We start from the raw sequence: 12,285 nt of genomic DNA, 5'->3' as shown, positions 1-12,285 counted from the left end.
AAATTTAACTTTGAAAACTTCCTTGAACATTGTTATAATGCAAAAAAAATTTGAATGGCTATCAAACTAGCAATTGTGAACAGAATTGTGCTTCAAACCTTACATCGTAACTTCACGCGTTTAACAATAATTACACAAAAAAGTGTCAATTTTTCTTTTCATGTTTGTGCCGAAGTGGAATAGGAGAATAAAAAAAGGTATACTATTTCCTGAGACTGTAAAAGAGCTCAGGTTTCAGCTAAAAAATGAACCTAGCTTCTGGAAACTAGTTTTCTCTCTGCTATCTTCTTTCCAAACTTTTTGTTTAGTTAGAGTGATTGTTCTTCTCATGGATAGTTACAACTAGCACGTGCAAATTTGAATCAAAACACATCAATTAAAATTTAAAGTTTGTAAGACTCTTCTGACTATCAACGAAATAGCAAAAATTTTTCAGAAAAATCAAGTTTGAACAGTAAGATCACAATTAAGAAATTGCCCGTGCGGGGGAGAGAGTAAAAAAAACCAACCCAATAAGTAAAAATTTCCATTTTGAGGCTTTTTCCATTCCCTCTCCACATTTCAGATTTCATATTTGTCCTACGTGTTTGCAAAAACGTTTGTAAGTAACATAAAAAGTTGAAATGTTTCTAATTGTTGCTTTCAAAGCCGAAGTTTGCCAGAGAAAAAATATACCTGAGTAATAAAAGCCGTGGTTAGCCCGAAAGATAGAGTATCAACTGTTATTGAACAAGTTATTATCACAGAAAAATTTTTCCACTTTCTCACGTATGATTTTTGCCTTTACAAATTTTTTCTTTAAGTAAAAAACTAATTCAGGCGCTTCAAAGGGCAGTTGGAACAATCAAGGTTTTAAATGCAATCTGTTTTAAACATTTTTTTTCAGGTTTTTGTTTGCAGACATGGTCAATTAAGCGCTCTACGCTAATAAGTGAAGATTTACTAAATCAACCGTTTATTAAAAAAACGATTACTTTTTGTTTAAGTTTTTAAGCGCAAAATTTCGAGTAAAACGATACAAGATTTCTATAATTCAGTTCATTTCAAAGTTCTAATCTGCAAATAGATGAGTCTAATAAAAAATTTTCATTAAAAGGTAAAAATGTCAACTATACTTTCGAATTTAGTTTGAATTCAAATCATCCTTAAAGAGAATATGGAAAAAAACTTTTGATTTTTTCAACGTTATCAATTAAAAACTAATAGAAAATGGTGTTTCCATATTTTCAACCAAAGTTTTTAAAACGTTAAGACCAGTTACTTTATAATTTGAATCACGATATAAAAATAAAAACCAACCTTAAAATTTTTGATTTTGATTGGTCACTAAACAGGTCAAGCTAATAAAAAAAAATTGCTCAACCAAGTTTGTGCCTTACATTGGATAAAAAACCAGAAACACTATACAAAAATTAGAGAATTTTTTCCTCCTTCATCAAAATTTTCAAAATTGTTTTGGCAGTATAAATGCTTTTTCCTTCAACAAAAGATTCAAGTAGAATTTGCAAATTGCATAACAAACTAAGCTTAGCATTTCATGCAAGACTTCTCGAAAACTCTTCCGTACAAGGTTGAAAAGGGCTTAAAATTAAAAACAAGTGCAAGTTAAACCACTATTGAACTCTTCGAGACGCAAGGAAGCTTTTCATAAAGTTATTGACAAAAAATAGTCGTTTTTGTATTCAATTGCTCGAGAAATTTATTTTACAATGTCAAGTTAGTTAGTACATGATATTGATAAAAGAAGGTTCACAAATTTTATTGGGTTTGATCTTTAAGACGGATTAAATCGTATCGCATGTAAATCATCCCAAGCTGGTCAAGTTGGCAACCTGTTCGCAGGTGAAAATCATTCTGAGTTTGAGCTCAGGACAACAATATTTTTCAGCTTATATACAAAAATTTCCGTCAAAAATGACCAATTAGAAATGCGAAATTTGTCGGAGAAAAAAATTACCGCGAGCCCAAATACTCCGTCTCTTTCTTCAAAATTCGAAATACGCAAAAATTATCATGTTTCTGAATAGATAAGATGTAGTAAGCTTTTAACAAGACTGCTCGTATCAGGGCAAGGCCCTTAATGCTCCGAATTCTCAATAAAGCATCTTGAGCAGTGTTTTTTGTAGATTGAATAATATCAAAGTTTAAGTGTTAGTTTTTGAATCGTGTAAGGAATCGAGTCGTGTGTTGACCAAATGGTTTGGAATGATTTTATAGTTACGAATAAATTGCCATACGCAAATAATTAAGCTTTCAGCGTCAATTTATAAAACGAGCAGTTCTACTAAGCTGGTGATAGGATAATATAGTTCTGTGCGAGCTCTGCGGGGCAAACAATGATCCAAAGATCGATCCCAAGAGAAAAAACTCTTTCAAAAATGGTCTGAAAAAGTAAACCCTGAAATTTGGAACAAAAAAACTTTTATCCGACAAGAAGCCTATACAGCAAAAAAACTGGATTGTGGATTGCGTTGCAGAGTAATTTTCGTTTTTTTTTGCTGTGGAATTTAAATTCCATTACCGTCAGCATTGGTCACGAAATCCCGGAACCTCCTTGTATGGCAGTTACATATGTTTTAGTCAATTATCCTTATTATTGAATTATATCTTTCGTTTTTGAAGTGGCGTGTGGGTGTGAAATTTAAGCGACTAAGAGTACAAGTGAGATTTATCAAGGTTTGTATTTCTCAAATTATCGGCAAATAATTGAAAAAAAATGTTATTCCTAGAGTCGCAATTTACCCGAAAAAAGTGTAAATAAAAGTCTTTAATGTTGTGAAGTATAATTCAAGGATGAAAACTTGATTGTTTGATTTTACTAATTCCTATGATAATACTTTTGTTCTATTAAAACTCTGTTTTTTTAAAAGTTTATACATTCTTGTTGAAAATTAGTCAAAATTTCCAGAATTTTGGCTTGAAGAGAAAAGATTTTTTTTCGATTTCTCAGAAGGCAAAAAACTTCTTTTTTTTAAAAACTCATTATGATTACAAAGGAACTGTGTCCACAACAATTGTACGAACCAGCAAATAAGAGGCTCTCAAAACTGAAACTTCAAACTTCAGCTACATTTAAATTTACTGTTAAATTTAAAGAATACGAAAATTATCTAGATAAAATAAAAAATATCAGAGGGGATAGAAAAGATTTATCTTGAAAAACACAAAAGCTGAAAACAAAAACCAAGATTTGAAAACATATCAGAAAACTACGCAAAGCAAAACCTCAACATAACAAAAAAGGACTGTTAAATACATGTTTTTTTATGGGTCGAAACCTGAAACTCAATGAACACTATTGAGAAGATGGACAAAATATGAAAAAATTGTTTTCATGTTTCATCAAACGAGACAGTTTTCCATCTCATATGTTCTCCTTGTAAGTTATGGGCAGTTAATTTTATGTTAATTGTCTGAGTCTCATGTCAATTGCAATCTGCAAAATCAACAAAGTTTCAAAAGTTTGGTTAATTTCGCTGAAAAACAAAAGAAAAAGAAAAAACCACGGGGCGTTTGCTTAAGGAGGAAGATGCTTGTATGAGAAAATTTGAAAAATGCATTTTTAATAAAAAAAACCAGAACATGAAAATCATCAAGCAAATTTTTTACACTGTACGGTGTTTATAAAAAAAACTTTTTCAGTATCCTCTCTTTTTAGAAGGCTGATGATAGTCTTCTTAAATTGGATTGTTTTACAGTCTACCGAACTTTTCTCAATTTTTGGTTTAGCAGGCTCATAAAAACTGATTTGTTATAGCTCCTTGAATCAATTAAAATTGAGTTTTTTATGTTGCTCGTCTTGAGCAAATTAAGATTGCATAAGGAAAAGAATGAAGGGTGCAAAAATTGAACGGATCTCTTCCAGAGTTTTAATGGTATAATTTCTGAAATTTTGGTTGCACCTTCAAAGGGGTCAAATTGGTTCGAAACTAAGCTAAAAAAATACGGCCAATTAATGAAAAAAAAACAACATCAAAACACCGTTTTTTTGCCTATATTTGATCAAACGAAATCGCCCGTGTCGAAGATCTAGTTTAGAGTCTGAAACTTTCAAAATAACTTAAAATTAAGAAAGTCTGATGAAGTTCTAATGATTTTCTGCTCTCATAAAATTTGTCTAAATGGAACCCAATTTTAGAGAAAAAAGTTCGAAAATGTTCGAGAATTATTTTTATTATGGACTCTATAAACTCGTTCAGGTGAAAATGTAGGGAAAATGCTGCATAAAAACGTTATCGTATAGTTTGTGTGGTGGGGGTGTCGTATCGTTATAAAAGGAAAAAGTTCCACAACGCTTTCCTCTTTCAATTGTTCATGTGTTTCCGAAGACTTCGTTTTTCAGTGAACGTATTCGCCGCAAAGAAACCAGATCTCATATTATAAGAAAGCGCCAGAAACTTAAGAAACCAATTTTCTTCAGACAAATTTTTAAGTTTTTGAGCAAAAGTGCGAAAAAATTTAAGAGTTTCGAGCATAACCCGAGCTTTTGATGAATATCTTTGAAAAGAGAATATCTCAGATTTCTACAGTTTTCAAAGCAAGTTTTTTTTTCAAATCAAGTTTAAGTATACATCTTTTTAAGATAATTTATGTTGGCAGGAAAAAAAACCACGAACGACTAATTAAACGCTGTATGCCGCTTCATTCTAACTTATTTGTAATTTATACAGATAAATAACCCTTCTTAATTTTTCTCCTAGCTGAAACAAAAGGTTTCAATTTTTTTCAATAAAAACAACTTCGAAACTCAGCACTTCGCACTAGTTTTCGTGTTGTCCAGTAATTTCCAATTTGAGTTTATTGGCATTGGTAATTTGTTTCAAAAAAGCAAAATTAATAAAGAAAAAAATCATGGGATCATGGGGCGTTTGCTCAAGTTATTTTAATTCCGCTGAAAAAAACTTGGATCATTTGTTCTGGCAAGGAGTTGCATTATAGGGATTTTTACAAAAGCTTTCATAGTCATGATACCGGAACATAGACACATCAAACAAAATTTTACATTAAAGACTGTTTGAAAAATTTATTTGATGAATCGTCTCTGATTTACCGATAGTCATTCTGTTGGAGCTATTCTTTTTGCATTGCTGACGATAGTTTTCCTTAAATTGGGTTGTTTTTTAACCAATCGTTTTTTGCGGCAAAACGAGTTATTTTTCAATTTTATGTATAGCAGACTTATACAGTACTGATGTTAAGCCTTTTTAAGATGATATATGTTCGCACAAATGGCTAAATATATGGTTCAAGCCAATTCATTCTAACGTATTTGTAACTCATCAAGAATAATAACCTCATCTTAATTTTTCTCATAATTGAAAAAAAAGCTCAAGATCATTTCAATTGAAACATTTTTCAAGAATCAAATCTTTTCAATACTTTTTTATTGTTGGCTTTGAAAATTTTAATCATTTTTTAGTACTGATTATGTGCAATTTTAACTAGCTTGAGCATTAAAAAAATTTTAGATACGTTTTAGCATTTTTCTAATAATGATGATCTAGAAAGCAAAAAGTGAACTGAAATTTTTTTACTTTTTAAACTCATGAAGCGCTTTTTTAAACGCCTAGTACTCAAAATGAAAGTTATTTCATCTAGAAAACAATTTACCTGATCAGAAATAACCGGTTGCTGTCAAAATTAAACAGAATATGTTTGGGCCACAATCATCAAAATGAACAAGCTAATAAATATCGTAAATTCGAATATAAAAGTTATTTCAATTAGTGGTTTTTTTTCATTGAAACGCTTTTGAACTAAACATAAAAACTTATCAATATTTTTGAAGAAAGCTGAAAGAACGTCTCTATTGTAATAAAAGTAAATTGACATTTATTTTCATTAATTGAGTGTCATTCGTAAATTTCATGATGATCCAGTCTGAAAAACGAAGAAGATTCTGCCAGTTTTCTCAACACTATGAAACCTTTTTTTGGAACACATGTTACAAACAAAACGGTCTGAATATGATATCACACTATACTCTCTACGAGTTTCTTTGAGATTGGCGATATCGGGAGGACAAAACAAACCTATACGCCGTAGTCCTTCACTTCGTTCAAAAAGTAGTCGGACCAACTTAATCATTACTTAATTGAAAGTATCTAATTATCCATCTTTAAAATCAGCATCTGAAATACCGAATTTTATTGTTCCAATCTTTGAATACAATGATGATACGTTTCCGCTTAAAGTGTTGTTTTTCACGCCAATTTCGAAGTTTAGTTTTAGCGTTTTTGGACTGAATTTTTTCAAACTATCTGAAAAATATCGTTCTTCTGAGCTCAAAACTTTTCATGTTGACTATTTTTCAATAGCAATGGATTTCCGAAAATAGCAAGTTTGTTGAGTTGTGGATAATCAAATGGCAATATTTTTCCTATTTTCCATAAGAGTGAATAATTCATGCTTAGAAACCATTCCAAATTGAAATTGAAACGAAAAGGACAAAAATCTTAGCAAAATCTGGCCCTTAGGCCTTATAATGCGCGTGAAATTTTCCCCCCAATTTTTGGAGTATTTATATCAAGAATTTTTCCCCCTTATTTAGGAAAAATAGGGGAATTTTTTTTCCGCGTGAAATTTTTTCCCCTTATTTTTGAACTAATCTTGTTTCTTATCTTTTCTTTGCCCAATTTAATTCTTATTTAAATCGAAAAGAAAGCTCATCTGATCAACAGTACGAGGCCAAACTGTGGATTTTGAGATATGTAAGCGGAATCCGCAACAAGGACGCTCCCTTTATTCTTTTTTTGTTCTTTCACCACCCAAGCTTTCAAAAATCCGCACCAGCCAAACTCAATTTCAAAATCCGCATCACCCATGCTCAATTTCAAAAAATTGTTGCGAGGTGGTTCTTGTTGCGAGATGAGATTCCGTACCTAGTTATTGTTCTAATTCAGATCTGAAATAATCATTTTCAGATCTTAATTTTAGATCTGAAATGGGTTGTGAAATGTTAAAATAACGCTTGGATACTTTAGGAATGGGTTATTTCATATCCAATTTCAGATCTGAAAAAAAGCTTTTTCTGATCTGAAATTTAGTTTTTCGTGGTTATTTCAAATCTGAAAAATCAATTCTTGATATCAAAAAGTTTTTAGTCCTTCTTACAGTTTTCGAAAAAGATTATAAGACGGTTTAACAAGAAATTTTGTTCAAAAAACTGTCTGTGAAATTGTTTGGAAGCTTCTCTTACCGCTAAGTAAGTTAAACACAAGTGTGTATTTCAGAAACACTAAAAAAATAAAAAATGGTTTGCTCAAGTTGCATAAATCATAATTGAACAAAGGGCTTCTCAGATCTAATTTCAGATTTGAAATTTTGATTTTCAAGGTTATTTCGATCTGAAGATTTCTATTTAAGATCTGAGTTTCACATTTTCAAGATCTGAAATAAAAAATTTCAGATCTAAGAATCAATATATGTAAAATTTTGAGAATTTCAGAACTTGCACAGAAAATTTTCTGGGTACGGGGTCGCTTTTAAACCAATTAGCCATCCTTATAATGGCTAACTTACATCTCGAGGCCAGCAATTTCAAGTAACCAGCAAATTCTAACATCATTTATGCAAAATTATCATTCTCAGACATTGTATCAACAGTAAAATCAAATTTGTTTTATCCAATCAAGTGGAACTTAATTCATTGACAAAACATCTGTTCGAATCTTTCATCCGTTTTTTATTGATAATGAAGGCACTTAAGGCAGATGTTTTCCTGCTAGTTTGTTTTTTGGCTATTAAGGTAGCCTTCCCACGTGACTTGAACCCTGTGCTGGTGTATGACGTAACAGTTATGCAAAATGGGTTTCCACAGTCTGGGTTAAACTACCGGATCCCAGTGGTTGCAATTGGACCTCTGAATGGCACGTTGGTTGTGGTGTTGGAGCAGCGTCTCGGAGGAACTAGCGACGGGGTTCCCAAGAACATCGCCTACAAGTACTCGGAGGACAATGGCATCACTTGGTACGAAAGCAGTTTTGAGCAGTTTCTACGTTATTTATTATTAGTGCAGCATAAAAATTTAAAATTGACTGCTCGTTTTTTCAAAGCAAAACTTTGAATGTTCCAATTGTGAACGTTTATAAAAGTTTGTGATGAATTTTTTAAAGAGTTTATATCTAATATTTCAACTGGGATATTAATATTTCGCTGGGTTTTTTTTCGAAAATCGAAAAGGTGTTTACAAAAACGACTTACGTTTCCATTAGGTCGCCGATCTCAACTATTTTTGAGTCTCCTGACAGTGGCAAAATTTTCATGGGCAACTTGATTGTGGACGCAGAGAAAGGATCTATCCTGGTCATTTTCACCGCCTGTTCTAAAGATTGTCCGGGAAATAAGTGGTCCAATTACGTCAGCAAATCACTGGACGATGGTCGAACCTGGTCTAAGCCAGTCAACATCTCATCTCAAATAGGTTAATAAGTTACATGCAGTTTTTGTAAGTTTAGCAACAAGAAGAAAAAAATAGTTTTTGAAAATTTTTTCATCTTTTGGGCAAAAAACGACGACAAATGGGAATGCAGTTTAAAAAACTCAGTTATGGCGATAGTGAGCTTAGTAAAATATGACAAAGATGTTTGTGACTTCGGCTTCAAATTGATTACGAGATTTTTTCCTAATCTCAATCAATGCAATTACGACAATCAATGCCACAGAAAACCATTGAAAACCTCACCACAAGCGCTGCTTATTAAAACTTCCAACAAAAAACCAAATTAACGGAAAATTAGCAGTTTTGTGATTGCAATCAGTTTTGCTGGTTAAATTTGAGCAATTGAGATTTACTCAGTGGCTGAATATATTTTGAAAAATGTATATGAATCGTAATTTTTTTTGTCTTTTTGTATTTTTTGCAGGAGCTTTTGAATACTGTGGCGGACCGTCTCTCGGAGTTCAAAAAAGATATCCTCCTAACAAAGGACGCCTAATTGCATGCGGACATACCGAACCCATTTTGGTCGATGGAGTTTACTGTGTTTTCAGTGACGACCACGGCGACAACTGGACTTTAGGGAAACCCCATTTGGGTATCCCATTTGAGCAAGACAAAGTCGAAGGTAGGTGGCAAAAATTCTACTGATTGAAACAAAAACTCCTACTTTTCATTTTGCGGGAAAAGATTGTTTACAGCGAAATGGAAGAAGTATTTGTGTGCGTTTTTTCGTGCGAGTGAGCTAGATAAACTGAGAATAATTTGTTAGTAATCATTCAAGTAATTCGGATCAAAAAACTGTGAATGTTTTTTATTTTTATGAAAGATATGTGGTTTGAGCTATAGATTCAGCTTATTCAAGTAAATTTTGGAGTCTGATTTCAGGTGATTATTTACCCGATGAAGTTACAATGGTAGAATTGCCAAATGGAGATTTGATGGTCAATGCTAGGAACCAGGGATCTTTTTTAGTTTTCCTATCTGATTATACTTGTACGAAATCCTACAAAATCTATTTTCATCTATGCAAATATAATATAAAAGCTAATATTATTAAAAGTCGGTTATTACAAACTACGGTTTTCTAACCCAGTTTTAACAGGGATCCAGTTTTAACAGGGATTAAGTATATTTTTGATATTGAATCGCAAATAGTAGCAAATAAGCGACAACACAATTGATTGATCAATTTTTTTTTATAAAAAAAGCTAAAAAAGAACTTGATGCAGAACCATTTTCACTGTCCATGCCGAATGACGATGATTTCGAAGGATGGTGGCGAGACGTTTCCGACTGAGTTCGTTCGCATCAACGAAGACCTGCCGGACCCAGCGTGTGCGGCTGGATTGGCACTTTTTGACAACAAAACTCTGCTGTTCACGAACCCGAATAACGCTAACAACAGGTCACTAAGTTAATTGGAAATTGAAAATCCTTTTACTTGCGTATGATTAAAGAGCGACAGTTCCAGTGTTTTTGCGAGGGGAGGGGGAAATGATTTTCATAGAAAAATCGATAAACTTTTTGTAGGTCGGCCAAATCCAAATTCGGTTTAATTATTGCCAGAAAAAAGGTAAGCTTTGTATCAATTGTCTGGAATTTAACAGGGGTTCGACATACTCGCCAACCAAAGGGCGAGTACTATCACCCTGAAGTACTGTTTTGTGACACCAATCCAGTCATCAATTTTTCCAAGCAATACTTACATATTTGCGAGTTTCGAAAATCAAATCTTGAGAACTCATTTAACTTATTATGAATGAACCAACACCATCGGGCAAAACCAAATGGGAAATGATCAATGAAAGAGTCAGTCAAATAAGGTTATATCCATTGTTCAAACTTTCAAACTATCCAACAACATTAGAGAAGGCCAAATAAATGCAGGGGCGAATCTGTAGTCGTGGATCTGCATGGATAGGCTTGTATTTAAGAAAAGGGATAAAAACTCCAAGGACCGTTTTTGAAATCATACAAATTGATACATACAAAACGACACAATTATGTTTTTTGATGTCTCTGTTCCTCCTTATTGAAAAAATTGGTCAAAAAGAGATTTTTTTTTTTCGTAGAAAGCCTTACCAAAAACACTGGAATTTTAGGCATTTTCCTTTTTGGTCAATATTGCTGCCAAAATTTTTTGTTTTAGTTGAGAACTTTAGGACTGGTCGGCAAAAGATGAGCATCGAGAAAATTTTTCTAAAGGTAATTTTTTGGTCCAGAAGCTGAGAGGCAGCATCAGAATCTAGAAGGGGCGGTGGCGAGAATGCTCTTTCTTTTCGGGAGTTCGCCCCACTGCTTGCTAATGAGTCCCCTTCAATGGTGTTAATGGGTCCCCTTCAATGTTTAGAATGGATTGAATGGATTTTTACGGTAGAAAAAAAATTATTTGCCTAAAAATTCTATTTAAATTGATTTAAATGGATTTTTAGTCGTGAAATTTATCAAAATCTCAACGAAATCAATTTAAATTGGTTTGAATAGACTTTCTGGGTCAAAAAGATCTATTTAATAGACTAAAATTTCAATTCAAATCGATTTAAATCATTTTTTTTCTGATAAAACATGTTTTTGAAAATTATGTGCTTTTGAATATTTTTCATAATTTTTATTCATAATTTATATATTATGAATATAAATCAAGTTGAAAAGCCAAGCCAAAACTATGTTGAAAACCATGCTTTTGGGTCCTAATACAATAGATTTTCAGCACAAAAATATGTAATAAAACCGTATAACGTCATCAAAATCAATCAGATTTTGGGCCGAACCAATGTTATAAAATCATTAGTTAACAAGATCGATATCTTTTATTGAAAGCGTTCAATATTTTTCGTTTGGTTATAAAACAGTCTCTCGTTTTTCAGGGTCGATATGACACTGTCAGTGGTCCACTAATCTCGGCCAATCATTGGAAAAACTCACTCCTTATTTTCCCAGGTCCATCTGACTACTCTTCTGTGGCCACTAAGCCATACTATGACCCCAAGGGGGGACACTGCCCTTGTCTATATTGTGTACGAAAGACAAATTGGGAATGTATGGACAATAAGTATGGCTGTTGTGGATATGTATGGCCGATTGACTGAGATTGCGAATTATTGAATAAAACAAATGCTGAATCATGTTAGATGAAATTGATAGAAACATATATATCCCAGGGCAAAAAAAATTTAAAAAACTTTATTGTTCTTACTTTCGAAAAAAGGCTGCAATTTTTGTTCTCACTATTGTTAAGGTACCACAATCGCCATTCGCCCTCCGGATTACCCCCCCCCCCCCCCCCCCCCCAAGTACAAGAATGGTTGAACGGTTGATGCTTAATGATTGAAATGCGAGGGGGCTGGATACTCAATGTAATCTCCAGGTCTTTTACCGCACCCCCTTTTACTCATCCCCTCCGGTTGTAAAATAAGTGGAGTTTGCATTGAGTATTCAATAGTAAAAAACTTATGAAAGGGAGGGGTAAATTGTAAATTGGAGGGGAAGTGGGATAGAAAAACTATGTAAGCAAGAGGATTGAACGGTTTAGTGAGTTTGAATTTTTAAATCTCTTGCTTGTTATAATGTAAAAGACATGGCATAGACTTTCTGCAAAATAAACAAAACTTAATTCTTAAGATAATAACTTACCACTACCAGGCCAAACTGTGCATTTTGTACATTGTGAGCGGATTCCGCAAAAAGGACACTCCCTTTGTTCTTTTTTTTGTTCTTTACTTTCCTTTGATCGTTCCGACAAAATTTTAACAAGTTTAAAGACTTGTCTCTGGAATCCAGGAACATACAGACACAAAATTATGCGCCTATCCAGTGCACAGTTTGGCCTCGTAAGGACAATCGAT

The 12,285-nt window shown here is 33.0% G+C and overlaps 2 protein-coding genes across 2 annotated transcripts in view; one reads left to right on the top strand and one right to left on the bottom strand.

The window, feature by feature from the left end:
* The window catches only part of LOC134848245 (surfeit locus protein 4-like), a 284,837-nt gene that overhangs the window by 122,896 nt on the left and 149,656 nt on the right, over positions 1-12,285 (bottom strand). The window lies entirely within an intron of this gene.
* LOC134848597 (sialidase-1-like) lies at positions 7,645-11,459 on the top strand. The gene is made up of 6 exons (XM_063866113.1): positions 7,645-7,968; positions 8,214-8,422; positions 8,865-9,065; positions 9,326-9,411; positions 9,670-9,845; positions 11,308-11,459. The coding sequence occupies exons 1-6, from the start codon at positions 7,694-7,696 to the stop codon at positions 11,336-11,338; spliced, it is 978 nt and encodes a 325-aa protein (XP_063722183.1). The 5' UTR covers positions 7,645-7,693; the 3' UTR covers positions 11,339-11,459.

This window comes from Symsagittifera roscoffensis, chromosome 6 (genome assembly GCF_963678635.1).
Source record: "Symsagittifera roscoffensis chromosome 6, txSymRosc1.1, whole genome shotgun sequence".
NCBI lineage: Eukaryota > Metazoa > Xenacoelomorpha > Acoela > Convolutidae > Symsagittifera > Symsagittifera roscoffensis.
Note: the sequence above shows the minus strand (reverse complement) of the source record. Positions and strands in the feature narration are given on the sequence as shown.